We start from the raw sequence: 19,922 nt of genomic DNA on the forward strand, positions 1-19,922 counted from the left end.
ATGTTTTAAAATAGATTACCTAATATAAAAGATCATAGTAATAATAATTTAAATGAACATAAACTCATGTTTTAAATTTTGTAACTGATTTTTTAATGGATATTATAGTGTTACCATTTTCTACAGTTCTAAACCAGAGACTTTAAAGAAGTAATAACACAAGAATTTTAAGCTGACTCCACCAACATGGACAAACCAAGAGACTTTATAACACCTGATCAATGTCACACCGTCTGTCATTATAGAAAAGTGTATTCTTAAAATTGGTAATCTACACGTGCTACAAAAGTATTATAAGCACATGAGAAAGTAAGTATTGCATTCCACTAAGCATTAAATATGTAAGAGTTGGGATTAAAAAGGCTTATGCCTACATATTTTTATTATTCTCTATAAGCTAATAGCCACCAATGCTTCATAAGCCAAAGGTTAGGCATGCAGGAGAGCTGGAAAAGGATGGGCCCCTCACATAGAGGGGGAATGTGAAGTTTTTGGCCATAAATAATGGTAGCAAGCACTGAGCTAATAGGGAGCACAGGTAGGCCTTGTCAGACAGACATGATGGACAGAGAAAGGTTTGACACCCCCTCAGCAAGAAGAAATAATGGTGGGATTAATTAGGCACAGAACTAGAGCAGGGGAATGTTAGGAGTCAGATGAGGATGAATAATGACTTGTGTGATAAGAACTGTAATAAATGTAAGAACTGCCCATGGCTGCTCGCTCCTTCCGTCTGAAGTGAGTCTGAATGTGCGCTGTACAATAAATCTTGATTCTGCTGCCTGTCCTGAGACTTCAAGTGCCTTCTCTGGGGCTGAGGGTACCTGCGCCAGTCTGCTTCGACATTATCCCTGATGTCACCAATAACAACCGCAAATAAATTGACCATCTACACTAATGTTCCGAAATGGCATCCTGGAATAGCACAAAAAATATCTAACATATGTAAAGATGCATTTAAACAAAAAATGTGGTCATTGTGTTTTTGGTCCTCAAAAAAAACAAAACAAAATGATGTATAAATTAATTTGAGAGCTCCAAGAACCATATAGAAAAATGAAAAATTGAGAGTGAAATCATGCCGCAGCTCAGATGGAGGTGGTGCTTTGTCCTGATTCCTTCATAATCCTTTGAGAATCTTCTCTGGCACACGTGGAAGAATGCCCAGCAATGCTTTCCTCCTTTGTTCAAATGCTGTTTTTCCTCTTGGCTTTGTTGCACTTTGTATTCGTGGGCTGTACAGCTACCAAACAGTCGTCTGGCACACTAATAAGCTTGGCCTAGGGCACAAAACAGCCTAGCACCGGCACTACATCTAACAGCAAGTCAGGGTGATATTTATCTGGCAACCCTCTTGCACTGAAACATTCTGAGACCACCTCAATTCTTAGAATTCATTGCAAGAGATATAGTTTTAAACCTAAATACTATATGTACCAGGTAAAAATTCACTTAGGTGAATGTGATTACGTCAGGTTTTCTGTAGTTTGTCTAGTTCTTAGTTTAAATAAAGACAATAGAATTGGAGGTGGCATTATGTTTTATCACAAGATTTATTCAGCTGATATATATTAAATCTAACACCTTTAATAATGAAAGTGTGTAAAATAAAACAAAGAAATAGGAAAGTCAAGCCAAATGAAACCCCTCTCATGAAAGCTCTGCTAAAAGAATAGAAGCCAATGCAGTGCTAACATTTTACAACTATATAGCATTGTACTGTACAAAACAAATTACTGTGTGGTTTTTATTTGTAGTTATGAAAAAAATTTGCATTTTTTTTTTTTTTGGTATTACTGGTCCCAAACCCAGGAATTGTTCCATAGATTTTCACAGGCATGATATTGGAAAGAAAGAAGTTTGTAAAAATCCCTTGGTCTCTATAGTTAGTTCTTCTGTTCCAACAATGGAGGTGAGAGTCTGCAGTAGCGTGTAAATTGATAATTCAGTGCTGGCTTGATATATTATTCTTTCGTTTCCTGGAATAAAAGGAAAAATTATAAGTGACTAAAGCATCTATTTATTTTAGATTAATTCTGTACTGCATTACATTTTCTTGTAATTAATGCTTCCATGATACAGTATGTTATAATAAATAAAGGATATTCATCAGAAACAATAAAAAACTGAAGTAATTTAATCAGCTACTTACCTAGAATTGCTTCAGCTTCATTAGATTTGATACTTTTTAATTTTAATAATTGTTTTTGATTTGCCATATCAATGTCTTTTCCATTTCTTTCTCTACTCAGTGACTGTGTTTGCCTTGGAGTGAATGCATTGCCATATATGATGGCCAAATTCTCAGATGTATTCAAAAGAAATAGACATTATTTGCCTACGGAATACTTTTCTTAATGTGGCTGTGCAATGCTTTAGAATTTGGACTTAAAAACACCCTGTATACTGTATTTGCAATTTTTTTACATTGCATGTTATTGCATGACATTATGTTGCGTGTTTACATTTCATTTACTCATATTTGCAAAAGCTATATAGTGTACTGGGCTTGTAAATGGAATTGTGCTTAATAAAGAATAAAATGTAATTGATTGGGCCTGTTATTTGCACGTCATATGTTTCAAAACTGTCCTTATTTTGTGATGCTGCTAATGTTGTAGCCTACACATACATTTTTATGGCTGCTCTTAACACGTGTTTTGACAGTCTGGTCATGGAAAGAAAATATGAACTGCTATGAAAAAAGATTTCATATAATGATTTATTAATAAACTTTCTTTTCATGTGACATATTAATCGAGTTGAGAGTTTTTAATGAGTTATTTCTGACAAGGATTTCACCTCGCTCTCTTGACGCCACTTCCGGGTCCGAGCCTATGGAAGAAGACCTAGTCGGCTCCGGCCCCTGTGATGTCGCGTCTGGGCTCGAGCCTATGGTTGAAGACCCTTATGAGCCCGACCTCTTTGACCTCACTTCCTGTCTTCCTCTTTAAAAGCCTCCACCTTTTCCCTATTCACTCAGTTCTGTTTTGGACTCGGTTTTGTGCACATCAGTGCTGTTACACATTTTGCAACATTGCAGCCAGAATACCAATATACGGGTGGCTGCCCCAAACCTTTTTATGACTCTTTATATCTGGTTTTTGCGACAATACAAATACTGTATGTAATATCAATAACTATGTGGAAAAACATCACAAATGCACTTTTTATGGGTGGTCACCATTCTTAAGATATTTTCTTATACTTCTGATCTTACACACATGAAGCGAAAGAAAACTTCATGCAGAAAGCACTTTTGCCTAGAACTACATGTGCAGCCTAGAATTTATCTCATCTCTAAATCATTTCATTTCTTCAGTTACATTTCTGTAAGGAGTTTTACTCCTTAAGTAACTATTGCAGTACAAGTATAATAGTCTCATAAATTGCATAGATTTTAATTCCAAGATAGGCTGACTACTGTACATTTGCATGTAATTTGTTTGTTTCTGCTAATTACTTGGGGAAGTGTGATTTCCTCATTTGGCAAAGAATTTGTTGTCAGATTAATTGTCATGTATAAACTAGAAACACTCTTTTGGAATGCAGTCTGTTAACAAGTTGTCTGTTGTAAAGATAGAAAAAAACACTACTGCAAGACTACTAAAAATATAAACAATCTGCTTACTGGGATAATGATCAAAAGATAAAGTAAGCAAAACCAAGATTATATATATGCATTTTACATGTATGAAAAGAAAAAACTTTATCACAGTATATAATTTTACTCAATATATCTCTCTTTTATATAAAAAAATTCTGCGACGAGACAAGACTTTTTGGAAGATTTTTTCAAGTCCCGCGAGTCGAGACTTTGGCCATGAGATGTTTTCAAGTCACACCCTACTCTCAACCATATTGAACCACGCACACAGTACTATCACCTCTCATTCATGTGAATGCTTTTGACAGACACAGTTCTTGCTCTCTCAGCTCTTAGAAATTTTTACTTTAAGTTCCCAATTAAAGAAGATGTATTATATCCAAATCTTATTGAAGAATTTCATCACGAAGGGTTATCAACAGAAGAAATGAGTACACGGGCAATCCTAGTACCGAGAAACGATGAACTCAAACGAATTAACGCAAAGAATGTTGATCAGTTACACGGCAAATTGGTTAAATGTGTATCAATAGACTACGCTGAAACAGTTGGCAGCGAGTGTGGGGAAGATGAAAATATCAACTTACAATATCCCAAAGAATATCTACAACAGTTAACACCATCCAGTCTTCCTCCACACGAATTACTGTAGAAAGAAGGATGTATCCAAGAAAGACAATGTAAGCACTTTGAGCTACTTTTTGTATGAAAATGTGCTATACAAATAAATGTTGCTGTTGTGGTTGTTGTACATCTTTAGAGACATTAGACAGTGAAGGAGATCTTGATATGCCATTCATATTAAAAAGTTTCCCATTAGAATAGCTTTTGCAAAGACAATTTACAAATCTCAGAGCCAAACATTCGAAAAAGTCATTTTATTTAATAGAGAGAAAGAAACTAAATTCAATCACGGGTAGTTATACGTTGCATTGTCACAATGAAAGTCCAAACACAGAATCACAATTCAATGCGATACTGACGAAAATTTAATTCAAAAAATTGTTTTTACTGAAGTTTTACAGTAAAAAGTGTTTATTTTAAAAAAGTTTTTGCGTGTTAATTTCAAAGCCAAACAGAATGAAATCGTATTATGCAATGAATAACTCTAATGCAACATGAAACATAATTTACTTTCAAATTATTATGTTTTACTATTTCCTAATATGGTTAATTACTCGCTGTAATGTAAAATAGTTGGTAAATTGTACATCCACATTCCCATACGCGAGCTGCAGAATCACAAAGAGGCTAGCGTGTGGCACAGGCACGGGGGTTGGCGAGCGAAGTGAGCAGGGGCAAAGCCCCCTAGTTTTAAATAAAATAACGGTAGAAATTATAGAATAGAGTAATGGACATAAAACAAAAGCTATTACACAAAGAGTAAACATATGGAAAATTAGAATGTTCCCCAAAAATATATTATAGATTCAAATTTAATATCCCACATGTTATACAACAAAGTATGTACCCATAACAAAGTAAAACTCAAAAATAAATGTTCTATACATGTTAATGGATGATACAAAAAAATGAAGTACATATATAGTATAGTAAAGACTTTATAAATAAATTAATTACAAATGTAAAGTAAACCACAAAATGATTGATTACTTAAGTATTCACCCTCTTTAATATGACACACCTAAATCATTACTGGTGCACCTATCTGGCAGAAGAAGTTACATACTTTGTTAGGTAGTGAGCATCTTTCTGTAGTCATGGGGTTTCATTTGATTCTATTATAAATGCACCTATGTCTGGAAGGTCCAATTTGTAGTTTTATGGGCACAGTGTGCTTGCATGAACATTAGCTAAATATTGAAATTTAAAAGAGAAAACATCCATCCATCCATCCTCCAACCCGCTGAATCCGAACACAGGGTCATGGGGGTCCACTGGAGCCAATCCCAGCCAACACAGGGCACAAGGCAGGGAACCAATCCTGGGCAGGGTGCCAACCCACCGCAGGACACACACAAACACACCCACACACCAAGCACACACTAGGGCCAATTTAGAATCGCCAAACCACCTAACCTGCATGTCTTTGGACTGTGGGAGGAAACCGGAGCGCCCGGAGGAAAACCACGCAGACACGGGGAGAACATGCAAACTCCACGCAGGTAGGACCCGGGAAGCGAACCCGGGTCCCCAGGTCTCCCAACTGCGAGGCAGCAGCGCTACCCACTGCGCCACTGTGCCGCCCAAGAGAAAACATCCCAAGCTAAATTCAACCCCAAAGCAAAAGCTATAACTGCTGCCCTAATATAATACATTATTATGCATTTTTGTGCGGTACTGTGGTGTATTGAGTAGTGGTGACAGATCATGGATTTAGTGTCGGGGTTCCAATTGCATATTGTTCCTATGTCTGTGTGGTTGTCCCCATAGCTGCTTTCCCCAAAGATGTGCAGGTTAAATTACTTGACAGTTCTAAATTAGTATGAGTATGGTGGGACCCTGCAATGAATTTGAGCCCTGTGAGGTCAGTGCTGCAGAAATAGATTGGACCCCTGTGCTGCCTCGAATGGTTTGAGAATCGTGCCTTATACAGAATATTTGTGTAACATATGTAATCTGTCCAACAATAAACACATACTAGTTGAATAAAATATTACTGACATTTTAAAGCCAATCAGAAAGCATGTGGTGAGCAGTATCACTAGTATCAGAAAACAAGCAAACCCCACTGCAATTTCTTCAGTGGTAATTGGGAACAACTCTGAAAAAAAGAAAACAAAATTAGTTTACTGAAAGCATAGAAAAGAAAAAAAAATGGATCCATCACCAACCCGACTGTATGCTTTATATTTTACCTTTTTATTACTTTGCAACCATTTAATTTTACAGTGTGATCTTTAAACAATAGTCTGTCCACCTCAGATATAAAAATGCAGTTTTCAAAAACATTTCTTGAAGAATTCCACATATTATCATATTATTATTACCAGTGCTGATGTTCTCTTTTATGTAACATGGAGACCAGAGCTGCACATGGTATTCCTGATGAGGCATCACAAGTTCTCGACACACATGCTATTAATTGCAAAATCTTCTATTGCATTAGATATACAATATAGTACTTAATCCATAATGTATACTGTCTATGTTTGGACATTAACATTAATAAACCCATTATGATTCTTAAAAATATGATATAATTGTATATTTTCACCCCTCCACTCCCCAGTTGTGTAACGTTTAACATTTTTACTTCCTAGGTGCAAAATCTTATATTTATTTACATTAAACATCATTTGTCACATATCTGCTGTAGTCATTTTGTTGATTTTAGGGTTCCCACCAATTTCCATTGTTTACTGTCTTTTACAAATTTATCCAGCTTGATAGTAACCTTCCTATTTGCATCATTTACCTATATTAAAATGAACAGATGACCTAGCACTAATCCTTTATTTACTCACTTGGATAAACTGGGATGCTTCCTCAGTTATGTAACCTGGAGTCCTCAGGTGTTTTAGGTCTTTCAGAATCAGACACCCTCATTCCAGGTGACCCAGCCAGGGGTGATCAATCCCCAGCTTGTGTCCCAGCAGTAACTGACCACAGGGCCTCCCTCTTTTGGCTCTTTCTGTGGTATCAGTGATTATCCTGATGATCTTCTTCTGTGCCATCTCCACCACACCGAACTGGGACACAATTTTACAGAGCAATTGTCTGCAAATCCCCAATAGCCCACCTCTATTGGCTCACAGCGGATTTTCCTCTCCTATGTCTCTCCCATGCACTCTTCCCAGGGTATGGCAAGTTCTAACATGATTACCTTTTTGATAGACTTTGAGAAGATGACTGTGTCTCGATGTGTGTTCAGGATACCTTAGCTGCTTGCCCAAATGTACTCTTAACTGCCAGTCTGCAGATAAGGTGAGGAGGCCTGCTGCTGGTCTTTCCTGTGGGGTGAGCTTTCTTCCAGTCCTGACAAAGGAGATGATCTTCTTTGGGTGTTTGTGCTTGCTGGTGGAAATGGCTAAGGTTACTACCTCAGCCACTGCTCTGAGTACCTGGAAATGTTGCCAGGGGTAACAGCCTTCTCCAAGGGCCTTTGGGCAGCTGCAGAGAATATGTTTGAGAGATCCTCCTCCAGTGCAAAGAGCACAGGATGGTGTTTTGATTTTCTTCAAACATAGAGAATTGCTAGACTTAGTAGACCGTTATATATAGCCATGATCTGAAAGCAGACATGCTGGAAATCTGCCCGCAGGATGTTTTCCCTTGTAACCTTTTACTGTAATTCAGATTCTTCTCATGTCTAGACTCCTTGTTGACTCGGATCCACAATCCTGCTAGCTATCTCTTCCTCCACACATGCTTCTTACCTGATCCTGAAACAGATTGTGTCTCTCCTTGCACTGGGCTTTCTTAATCTGACTGCTTGGGAAGTAGCCCAGAGTAGCTCGATCTGTAGCCACATTTCCCACTTCCAATGCCTTGGCTGCCCTCCACTCCCTGCCTATTCTGACCTCAATCCCGGGAGAGGGCACCTTGGGGCCTCTCTCGTCTGCAACACCAAAACCTCCTCTGCCAGGCTACTGAAAGGCAAGCACAAGATGTTCTTGCTCTCATACAGCTGTTAAGATTACAGTGAAAACATAGCCACCTGTGAAGGTTATCAACCCTACTCTTCTGAAACTCAACAGTTAACATGGGGTTCTCATATACCAGTTGATGCCACAATATCTTGGTAAATCCAAACCATGAATCTTCCTAGTAGGCCTGATTTGTCCAGCTTTGTGAGCCAGCCACCAAGGTCTTTGATGGTCTTCTTGTCCATAAGCCAAGGCTCTTCACTGGTTGCTCTGTGATAGACGAAATAGTTGCACCAGATAATGAGAAGTGAAACGTGTCCACTACTCAGCCCCTCCTTAGCACCAAGGTCTTGGATTTACTAGGTTTTAAAATCATCCTTGCTGATTTGATGAGCTCTCTAGGCCATGGAGAATCCATCTGGCACCAGGCACTGATGTTGTCATTATTTTCAGATTGTCCATGAATGTTCTGGCTGGGGTTGCCACAACCCAGACTTGTTTTAGGACCTGTGCACTCAAATGCTACTGATTTGACAGTCATATTTATGGCGAGGGCAAAAAGGAAAGCAGAGATGGTATAGTCTCTTAAAATGCCTTTTCCAGACCGTTCCAACTCAAAACCATGGACCCAGAAGTGACTCTTAGCCTGAAATTATTATAAAATTCAGTATAAGTTGTATGATGTCACTAGGAACATGGTGTCTATACAGAGTTATCTCAATCAGGCTGAATGGCATGTGCTCATAAGTGTTGGTAAATCTCACCATTGAACAACTAGGCCTCCTTTTTCGTTCACAGGCTTTTTCGAATCAGTTGTGTGACAACACCAGTGTGCCCCAAACAGCTAAACACTCCTGGAACCCCACTCTCTCCCATCCTCACCAATGTATACCTTGCTTTTTACATTAACTAATTTCCCTGTAGAATATATTGTTCCTTCCTGAATTTAAAACAAGTAGTAAAAAGTAATGAATTGCATGTACTTTACTGTACTTGACTAGATCAGGTAGGGATTTATACTTTTTAAAATATTTCTAAATGCAAATACTCAAAGAAAAGCATGCCTATTTAAAGATACTACATAAACATCATTATATTTTCAAGGTGAGTCATTACAAAGTACAATTGATTGTCTATGTTTAAAATCCAGAGTTTAAAGAAGCCAATTAAAAATAAAAACCACATGCAAAAATTTGAGGGTCATAGGTCATAGTCTGAAGTGCAAAGTATTGTAACAGATAATGCAATGGCTGTGCAGGTTTTCTCTGGCGCTGTAGGTGGATGCATCTCAGCACTTCAAGGTGTAATGGTCCAGTGTATAGGCCAAGAGCTGACAGTGCAGTGTACACTTTAAATATAGTCAGCAGTGATTTTGTTTCTGCCACACATGGAGATACTGGAGAAGTGGAAGATATAGTGAAAAGTTCTTGGTGTAGTGACAGCAGCGACACACTTTATAAAACAACATATGGTATTATATTACTGCTCACATTTAGAAAAGCTGCTCAGTCTCAAGAACATAAGACAAAACAGCATCATTATGCAGTGTAGACTGTATCCCAACTTCTATATAAATAAATGGGCACTTGCAAAATGTTTAGAGTCACTGTTTGAGTAAAGCTACAGCAACAATCCCCACACTGAGAACTGTAATGACGAGTGCATAGAACATTAGAACATTTGGACAATCTAGATGAGAACAGGCCATTTAGACCAACAAAGCTTGCCAGTCCTATCCACTTAATTCTTAACAAAAAAATCAAGTCTAGTTTTAAAAGTCCCTAAAGTAATGTACCATGCTATTTGGCAGCTTATTCAAGTGTCTATGGTTCTCTGTGTAAAGAAAAACTTCCTAATGTTTGTGCAAAATTTTGATCCACTGTACTAATTCCCTTCATAATTTTAAACACTTCAATCATGTCACCTTTTAATCTTCTTTTGCTTAAACTGAAAGGCTCAGCTCTTTTAATCTTTCTTCAAAATTAATCTCCTGTAGTCCTGGAATGAGCCTAGTCCCTCTTCTCTGGATCTTTTCTAGTGCTGATATGTCCTTTTTGTATCTTGGAGACAAAAACTGCACACAGTACTCCAGATGTGGCCTCAGTAGTGCATTATAAAGCTTGAGCATAACCTCCTTCGACTCGTACTCCACACATTGTGCTATTTAACCTAACATTCTGTTTGCCTTCTTAACACTAGAATCCCCAAAGCCTACGAAAAAAGTCATAATCCCGGGCCACCTTAAATTCCTTCGCACCTCTCCATTAGCGTCTTTAGTTTTGCAACTGTGTTGATCAGCACCAGCAGCAAGCAGCCTGCCATTCCATCCCCCCACCGCTGCAGCTCAAGTTGGACAAAATGTTCTCCCAGCTCAAGTCTGTTTATCTGGGTGTGAGGTGCATGGAGTTGTATAGGGTAAACAATATATTGTTATTTGGAACACATGGATTTAAAGTGTGTTCTGTGTCTACAACAATCTGGGTAAATGTAGGATGACAGAAAATGTGAAGCAAGAACTGTTGAACACGTAGCTTAAACAGAAACTTTTTTCATATTATAATACTTGACAAAATTTTGACGTGAAGTGTATAATGTGTGAAGACTGAAGTCCAAATATCAAATAAACACTTTCACAAAAGGTACAATTACAACACAACAGCGTGCTTTTGTTCAAGAGTATATTCAAGAATATAACCGAAGAAATTTAAATCAGGTTAGAAATCGATGCTGACATGATTGCTTGGCTGGTGCAGAGGTAAGTACTGCTGACTCATAACTAAGAGGTTGCAGGTTCAATTCTGGCTTCTTCCGAGGTTTACCATTTTGAGTAGTGAGCTGCTCTTATTGTTATTATTATAGAATAAAAACATACATTTGATTTGACTCTGTAACAGCACCACCCACACGCAGTCCATACATACTTGTATGGACTGGGTGTTGGGCAAGGTTGTGGAGTCCAGCAGCTGTGGGGCATCTGTTGGTGAAGAAAGATTCATGGATCTTGACTTTGCTGACGATGCTGTGATCTTCGCGGAGTCAAAGGAGGCTCTGATCGGAGCGCTCGAGAGACTGAGCAAGGAGTCTGAGTGTCTGGGCTTGCGAGTGTCCTGGATAAAACCAAGATCCTGGCCTTTAATGACCTCTTGGGCACAGCCATCAGCAGTGTGTCTGTTTGCGGAGAGAGTGTCAACCTTGTCGAGAGGTTTACTTACCTCGGCAGAGACATTCATGTCTCTGGTGACTCTTTCTATGAAGTCAGTAGACAGATTGGGAAAGCATGGGGGGTCATGAGGTCGCTGGAAAGGGGTGTGTGGCGCTCCCAATAACTATGCAAAAGGACGAAGGTCCAAGTCTTTAGAGTCCTGGTGCTTCCTGTTTTGCTATATGGTGAAGAGGTGAAGACTGGACTCCTTTGGTACTGTGTTTCTCTGGAAAATCCTTGGGTACTGTTGGTTTGACTTTGTGTCGAATGAACGGTTGCTCACGGAGTCCTGAATGAGGCACATTACCTGCATTGTGAGGGAGCGTCAGCTACGGCACTACGGCCATGTGGCGCGTTTCCCTGAGGGTGATCCGGCTTGTAAGATTCTCATTGCTGGGGACCCGAGTGGCTGGACCAGGCCAAGGGGTCACCCACGTAACACCTGGCTGCGACAGATAGAGGGTCATTTCTGGAGGTGGGACTGGACCACATGTCCACCTGGGGGTTGCAAACCGAGATCCTGAGTTGTTGTCCTGAGCTGTACCAGTGCATGCTCCCCAACTTGACTTGACTTGACCTGTAACAGCCAGTGTAAATTTATGATACTTGTAAAGTTTAGAGTTTTTTTTTTATTCAGTTTTATTCTCTCAGTCACGTTCACGCTCTCCCTGATCTGATACTGCTGTTTTCAAATAAACAGAGTTGAACTTGGATGAGGACTACATCAGAGAAAGAGAACAGAAGCCCTCCCTGCAAGAAATGTCCAGTCACACATAAGAACAACGCAGCTGCATCAGGCATTAAGGCGAAAGATGACACCACCTGAATGCAGCACAAGGTTGTGCATCCTCATGGCAGTGAATCTGCCACACATAATCTACCTTTCAACAAAACAGCAGGACCTACAGAGCTTGCCAAGGAATCGTGCAAAGTTCCTTTTGCAATTATGTTTTTAGATGCTCTTTATATGAAAAACATTTAAATGTGACTTATATAAACGCCACATCGAATATTGTTTACTTATCTTCCTACAGAGTAAAGTCAAAGTAGACTGCAGAGCTTCCTGTGTTTGATCGACATAGGCATGCTGACAAAGTACATGCGCAATGCCACTCCTTATTTAGGAAAAGATCAGTTATGTAAAGTGCAGGTGGAAGGTACAACTTCCACTACATCCACTATGACTCATAAATCCTTCTCATAAGGTGTACTCTCGATTTTCAGACTGCCCATTGTGTATTCAAACCTAACATTTTTACTTCCTATGTGTAATACCTTACATTTACCGACATTAAATTTCATCTGCCACAAACCTGCCCAAGCCTGTATGTTGTCCAAGTCCTTCAATAACGATTTAACAGATTCCAAATTATCTGCAAATCCAACTATCTTGGTATCATCTGCTAACTTAACCAGCTTGTTACTTATATTTCTATCTAAATCATTTATATGTAAGGTTTCTAAAGTCTTTTGGGACTCCCCCCAATGGGACGATACGCTGAAGAGCATCCCGAAGCATGATCGCCACATCTGTGGAAGATAGCCTATCAGTTGCCGGGGCAACCACAGGCTCCCAGCGCTGTAGCAGCTTGCAGCAAAAGCAAATCCGAGCTGACTGCATTCGCGCTATAAGTGCCTGTCGATGGGTGATGCAAAGAACATTATAAATGCAGGAACAGTATTACTTGGCCACTAACCTGGCCACGACCCTGCCTGATTGCTGTGTCTGTGTATAGGAGAAGGGTAGATCCCGCTACAATAAATAACCATGCTGTTACTGTTTCAAGCTGTATAAAGTTGGTTTTCCTAATGTACGGAGACTCAGCCTCATGTTTTGGGATGCAAGACAGAGACTCACACATCACAATATATATTAAAAATAGCAGAGGCCCTAGCACTGACCCCTGTAAAACATCACTCTTAACATCAGCCAATTCTGATAAGTTTCTTCACACCATCACCCTCTGCTTCCTTTGTCTGAGCCAATTCTGCACCCACCTACAAAACATCACCCTGAAATCCCACTTCTTTTAGTTTGATGCCCAGCCTCTCATGTGGCATCTTATCAAATACTTTCTAAAAATCAAGATAAATAATATAATATGCTCCGTTTTGATCATATCCTTTTGTTGTTTCCTCATAGAATTCCAGCATGTTGGTGAAACACAACCTCCCTCTTCTGAACCCATGCTGACTCTTCAGAGAAACTCCTGTACTTGCCATGTGCTACTCAATCTTATCCTTAATAATTCCTTCAATTAATTTTCTTGAGATGCACATTAAGCTTACTGGCCTATAGTTGTTTGAATCTGCCCAGTCACCCTTTTATATAACGGGATAATATTTGCCATTTTACGTTCCTTCGAAATCTCTGCAGTGCGCAGTGACTTCCTAAAAATATATGTCAAGGGTTTATACTGTATATTGTGACGTCATTGTCTTACAACCCAGAAAGGAGGCTGAGTCTCAGTACTTTAGCAAAACCAGCTTTATTCAGCTTGAAACAGGAACAACACTGTTATTTATTACAGCGAGATCTACAACTCTCCTATACTCAGGCATAGCAAACAGTCAGGGTCGGGGCAAGGTTAGTGGCCAAGTTATACTGTTCACTACATTTATAATGTTCTATGCATCACCCATCGGCGAAAGGCGCTTATAGCGCGACTGCGATCAGCTTGTAGTTCTTTCCGTGGCGCTATGCTGGGGCACTGTGAACCTGCGGTTCCCTCAGCGACAGGCAAGCAGCCTTCCACAGACGCGGCAATCATGCTTTGGCGTGTTGTCCCGTTGAAGGGGGGTACCAAAAGAGTTGAGAAACCTCACAATATGTACTTGCTAACCTCCTTAAGAACTGGAGGGTAAATATTATCTGGTCCTGGTGATTTGCTTGATTTCAGCCTATTTATTCTGAAGAGTTCTTCCTCTACAATTTCTAAATCACTCAGAACCTCCTTAGAAGTCCCAATTATTGCTGGAAGGTTATCTACTTCCTCACTTGTGAAGACCTCAGAAAAATGCAAGTTTAAAGCATCCACTATTTCACTGTCTGTATCTTTTAATTCCCCTTTACTATTCCTGATGCACTTCACCTCCTCCTTGACTGTTCTTTTACTACAAAAATACTGAAAGAATCTTTTCGGGTTATCTTTCTCCTTATCTGCTGTATTCCTCTCCAACTGTCTTTTAAACTTACTAATATCCTTCTTAATATTGCCCTCATGTTCTCATTCGATTCAAATGATTCACTGAAGCCTACAAAAAAACAAGTAATCCTGGGCCACCTTAAATTCCTTCACACCTCTCCTCATCAGCGTCTTTTGTTTTGCAAATGTGTCGATCAGCACAAGCAGCAAGCATCCTGCTATCGCGCACCCGCACCACCCCTCCAATGACGGTGCTGAAATCAGTCGCAAACTTTTCCCAGCTCAAATCACTTTATTGTGGTGTGAGGTGCCTGGATTTATATTGGGTAAATAATATATCATCATTTGGAATACATACATTTCATGTGTGTTCTGTGTCTACAAAGATCTATGTAAAATGTAAAGATGTCAGTTTTGGTAAATTCAAGTCCTTTGAATATCTCGCCGTTGTTATCCATGGAGATTCTCACGTTCTAGTATTATCCGTGTATAGACCTTCAAAATTCAACGCGTCTTTTTTTGAGGAATTCTCTGACTTAATGTCAATTTTAATTACGAACTATGACACACTCTTAATAGTCGGCGACTTTAATTTTCATATAGATAATCAGTGTGACCAAAAAGTAAAAGATTTATGAACCTCCTGGACTTTGAGACAGCTCGTTAATCAGCCTACACATAAAGCAGGTCATACGTTAGACTTAGTGATTACTAAAGGACTAAAAGTTGATATAAAGCAGGTCATTGATACGGGTCTATCAGGCCATTTTGTCCTACTTTTTAACATAGAAATAATGATAGAAAACACTCATGAGAAGCATATTGTTAAAAAACGCTTCTTTGACTCATCAGCAGCTTTATAACTTACAAACATTCTAAGCAATCAGTCCGTTTATAGTGCCAACTATAACAGCGAGGATAATGTAAATAATAAGGTGGAAAGATTTAATACTAAGGTGAGAGCTGCTGTTGACATAGTTGCACCTGAAAAGACAGTTAAAAAATCTTCTAGCATTGTTATACCATGGAAGACCCAAAGAGTGTCTGATTTAAAGAGAGCATGCCGTAGAGCTGAGCGTAAATGGAGGAAGACTAAACTAACTATCCACTATGAAATATTAAAAGTTAAAATAACAGAATACAATAACACAGTCCGTCTTGAGAGGTGCTGCTATTTCTCTAAGATTATAAATAACAATGCTAGTACAGTAATCCCTCCTCCATTGCGGGGGTTGCGTTCCAGAGGCACCCACGAAATAAGAAAATCCGCGAAGTAGAAACCATATGTTTATATGGTTATTTTTATATTGTCATGCTTGGGTCACAGATTTGCGCAGAAACACAGGAGGTTGTAGAGAGACAGGAACGTTATTCAAACACTGCAAACAAACATTTGTCTCTCTTTCAAAAGTTTAAACTGTGCTCCATGACAAGACACAGATGACAGTTCCGTCTCACAATTAAAAGAATGCAAACATATTTTCCTCTTCAAAGGAGTGCGCGTCAGGAGCAGAGTCTGTCAGAAAGACACAGGAAAGCAAACAAATCAATAGGGCTGTTTTCTTTTAAGTATGCGAAGCACCGCGGCACAAAGCTGTTGAAGGTGGCAGCTCACACCCCCTCATCAGGAGCAGGGAGAGAGAGAGAGAGAGAGAGAGAGAGAGAGAGAGAGAGAGAGAGAGAGAGAGAGAGAGAGAGAGAGAGAGACAGATAAAAAAATCAATACGTGCCCTTCGATCTTTCAAGTATGCGAAGCACCGTGCAGCATGTCGTTTCAGGAAGCAGCTGCACAAAAGATAGCAATGTGAAGATAATCTTTCAGCATTTTTAGACAAGTGTCCGTATCGTCTAGGTGTGCGAACAGCCCCCCTGCTCAATCCTCCTACGTCAGGATCAGAGAAAGTGCGCAAGAGAGAGAGAAAAGAAAGCTGGGTAGCTTCTCAGCCATCTGCCAATAGCGTCCCTTGTATGAAATCAACTGGGCAAACCAACTGAGGAAGCATGTACCAGAAATTAAAAGACCCATTGTCCTCAGAAACCCGCGAAGCAGCGAAAAAATCCGCGATATATATTTAAATATGCTTACATATATAATTCGCGATAGAGTGAAGCCGTGAAAGGCGAAGCGCGATATAGCGAGGGATTACTGTAATCCCAGAGTTTTATTCTCTACGATTGATCGTCTGTTAAACCCAAGTAACTCAAAGGAATGCATCCTAAGTACTTCAAGTAAAACCTGTGAGGCTATCGCTGTATTTTTTTAATCAAAAAAATTAATGAACAAATTGAACTCTTTCACTTGGATAGATTTACCTGATTTACATAAAATAATTTCTCAAATGAAACCCTCCACCTGCATCCTTGACCCAATAACAACAAATTTTTTCAAAGAAGTAACAGGCGTGCTAATTGATAATGTTCTTGACATAGATACGGGGGTCTTCCCAGACTGTCTTTAAGACTGCTGTAGTTAAACCCCTACTTAAGAAAAATAATCTTGACCCCTCTGCTCTTGAAAATTTTAGACCCATCTCTAACCTGCCTTTCTTAAGTAAAATTCTAGAGAAGGCAGTCATTATGCAGTTAAATGAGCACCTTAATAAACATGCTATTCTTGATAAATTTCAGTCAGGTTTTAGAACAAATCACAGCACAGAAACTGCACTTGTTAAAGTAGTAAATGATTTGCGGGTAAATGCAGACAGAGGCCATTTATCTGTTCTCATCCTCTTAGATCTGAGTGCTGCATTTGACACCATTGATCATAATATTCTTAAAAATCGCCTTAGTCAGTGGGTGGGCCTCTCTGGCAGGGTCTTAAATTGGTTTGAATCCTACCTGGCAGGGAGAAAATTCTTTGTTAGTTGTGGTAATTACAACTCAAAGACACATGATATCCTATATGGTGTTCCACAAGGCTCTATCCTGGGTCCACTGCTCTTCTCAATCTACATGCTTCCATTAGGTCAGATTATCTCAGGGTACAACGTGAGCTACCACAGCTATGCTGATGACACACAGCTGTATTTATCAATTGCACCTGATGACCCCAAATCTCTTGATTCACTAACACAATGCCTGACTTGTATTTCAGAATGGATGAATAGTAACTTTCTCAAGTTAAATAAAGAGAAAACTGAAATCTTAGTGATTGGCAATAATGGATACAATGAGGCTATTAGAAATAAACTGGAAGCATTAGGATTAAAAGTCAAAACGGAGGTAAAAAGATTAGGGGTAACTGTTGACTGTAATCTAAATTTTAAATCGCATATTAATCAGATCACTAAAACAGCATTTTTTCACTGAAGAAACATAGCAAAAGTTAGACCTCTTATATCATTGAAAGATGCTGAGAAATTAGTTCATGCGTTTGTTTTCAGTCGACTAGATTACTGTAACGCACTCCTTTCAGGACTACCCAAAAAAGACATAAATCGTTTGCAGCTAGTGCAGAATGCAGCTGCTAGAATCCTAACTAGGAAAAGAAAATCCGAGCACATCTCTCCAGTTTTGATGTCACTACACTGGTTACATTCAGGATTGACTTTAAAATTTTGCTTATGGTTTATAAAGCCTTAAATAACCTCGCCCCATCCTATATATTGGAATGTCTGACGTCTTATATTCCAAATCGCAACCTCAGATCCTCAAATGAGTGTCTCCTTAGAATTCCAAGAGCAAAACTTAAAAGAAGTGGTGAGGCGGCCTTCTGCTGTTATGCACCTAAAATCTGGAATAGCTTACCAGTAGGAATTCGCCAGGCTAATACAGTGGAGCACTTTAAAAAACTGCTAAAAACACATTACTTTAACATGGCCTTCTCATAACTTCACTGTAATTTAATCCTGATACTCTGTATATCCAATTCATTATAATAACTATTCATGGTGGCTCTAAAATCTGTACTAACCCCTACTCTCTCTTCTGTGTCCTTTTCCAGTGTCCTTTTGGTGGTGGCTTGCGCCACCACCATCTACTCTAAGTACCATGATGTTCCAAAAATGATGGATGGATTAAAAGCCAGAAGTCTGTATGACCATCAGCATCAAGTGACTCCGTGAGAACCCTAACTACAAAGGGGACTATTTCATTTATGTTAGGTAGAATGCCCAGAGGGGACTGGGCGGTCTCGTGGCCTGGAACCCCTGCAGATTTTATTTTCTTCTTCAGCTTTCTGGAGTTTTTTTTTGTTTTTTCTGTCCACCCTGGCCATTGGACCTTACTCCTTTTCTATGTTAACTAATGTTGCCTTTTTTTAATTTCTTATTTTGTCTTTCATTTTTCTTTTCTTCATTATGTAAAGCACTTTGAGCTACTTTTTGTATGAAAATGTGCTATATAAATAAATGTTGTTGTTGCTGTTGTTGTAAGTGTAGAATGACACGAAATGCAAGGCAAGAAATGCTGAACACATACAGTACCTAAAGCAGAAACGTTTTCCATGTTATACTAATAATGATGGGCGGCACGGTGGTGCAGTGGGTAGTGCTGCTGCCTCGCAGTTAGGAGAATCAGGTTCGCTTTCTGGGTCCTCCTTGCGTGGAGTTTGCATGTTCTCCCCGTGTCTGCGTGGGTTTCCTCCGGGTACTCCGGTTTCCTCCCATAGTTCAAAGACATGCAGGTTAGGTGGATTGGAGATTCCAAATTGGCCCTAGTGTGCTTGGTGTGTGGGTGTGTGTGTCCTGCGGTGGGTTATCTGGCGTGTTTTCTTCCCTTGCAGGGCACTACAGTGGTGACTTCTTGGATGATTCCAGAGTTACATTAAACATGCCTGCCAACACTGTTTTGGAACAGCAAGGCACAGCATGGTTCACCCAAGCAGAGGCACAGTTTGCGTTGTAGGACATTTCGGCAGAAGACACAAGGTACTACTACGTTGCTGCAGCTCTCAGCGGCTCCATGGTATCCAGGGTGGTGAGTATCCTTGAAAATCCTCTGGACATGGACAAGTATGTAACCTTAAAGGCATACCTTTAAGTGAAAATATGGCCTTACAGAGTGCTATCATTGCCAGACCTCTGAGATGCAAAACACTCCACATTGATGGACCACATGTTAGCTTTTCTAGGCGCCCATAAGCCTTGTTTTATATTTAGAGAACTGTTTCTGCACCAAATGCCAGAAAAAATGCTCACTGCCCTGGCCAGTGTGTCTGTTGTTGACTACCAAAAGTTAGCCAACATGGCTGACACCCTTCACTCTGCTTTGCAGAGCTATCTTTCTCCTGCAACCCTTGTCAGGCCTATTAGCAAGCCTGCAGCTTGCACTGCTCTTCCTCCTCCTGCCACAATCCTGACAACTAATCTGTGTTTTTACCATGCCTGATTTGGCAAGAATGCGAATAAATACCACCCTCCTTGTAAGTTTAGCCCACCCAGGTCGGTCAACGCTAGCTGTTTTTCAGAACCTCCCCT

The 19,922-nt window shown here is 39.7% G+C and overlaps 1 protein-coding gene across 3 annotated transcripts in view; it reads right to left on the reverse strand.

The window, feature by feature from the left end:
* Window positions 1-1,534: 1,534 nt before the first annotated feature.
* The window catches only part of si:dkey-93h22.7 (uncharacterized), a 59,868-nt gene continuing 41,480 nt past the window's right edge, over window positions 1,535-19,922 (reverse strand). For 2 of the 3 annotated variants that reach the window (XM_051936254.1, XM_051936255.1), the window contains one exon: window positions 1,535-1,979. In XM_051936254.1, the coding sequence (XP_051792214.1) occupies window positions 1,831-1,979 (149 nt within the window). In that variant the 3' untranslated portion in view covers window positions 1,535-1,830. Of the gene's footprint in view, window positions 1,980-6,232; window positions 6,333-19,922 lie in introns of all 3 variants that reach the window. The other variant, XM_028819173.2, reaches the window with a different exon arrangement.

Source organism: Erpetoichthys calabaricus, chromosome 14, assembly GCF_900747795.2.
Source record: "Erpetoichthys calabaricus chromosome 14, fErpCal1.3, whole genome shotgun sequence".
Lineage (NCBI taxonomy): Eukaryota > Metazoa > Chordata > Cladistia > Polypteriformes > Polypteridae > Erpetoichthys > Erpetoichthys calabaricus.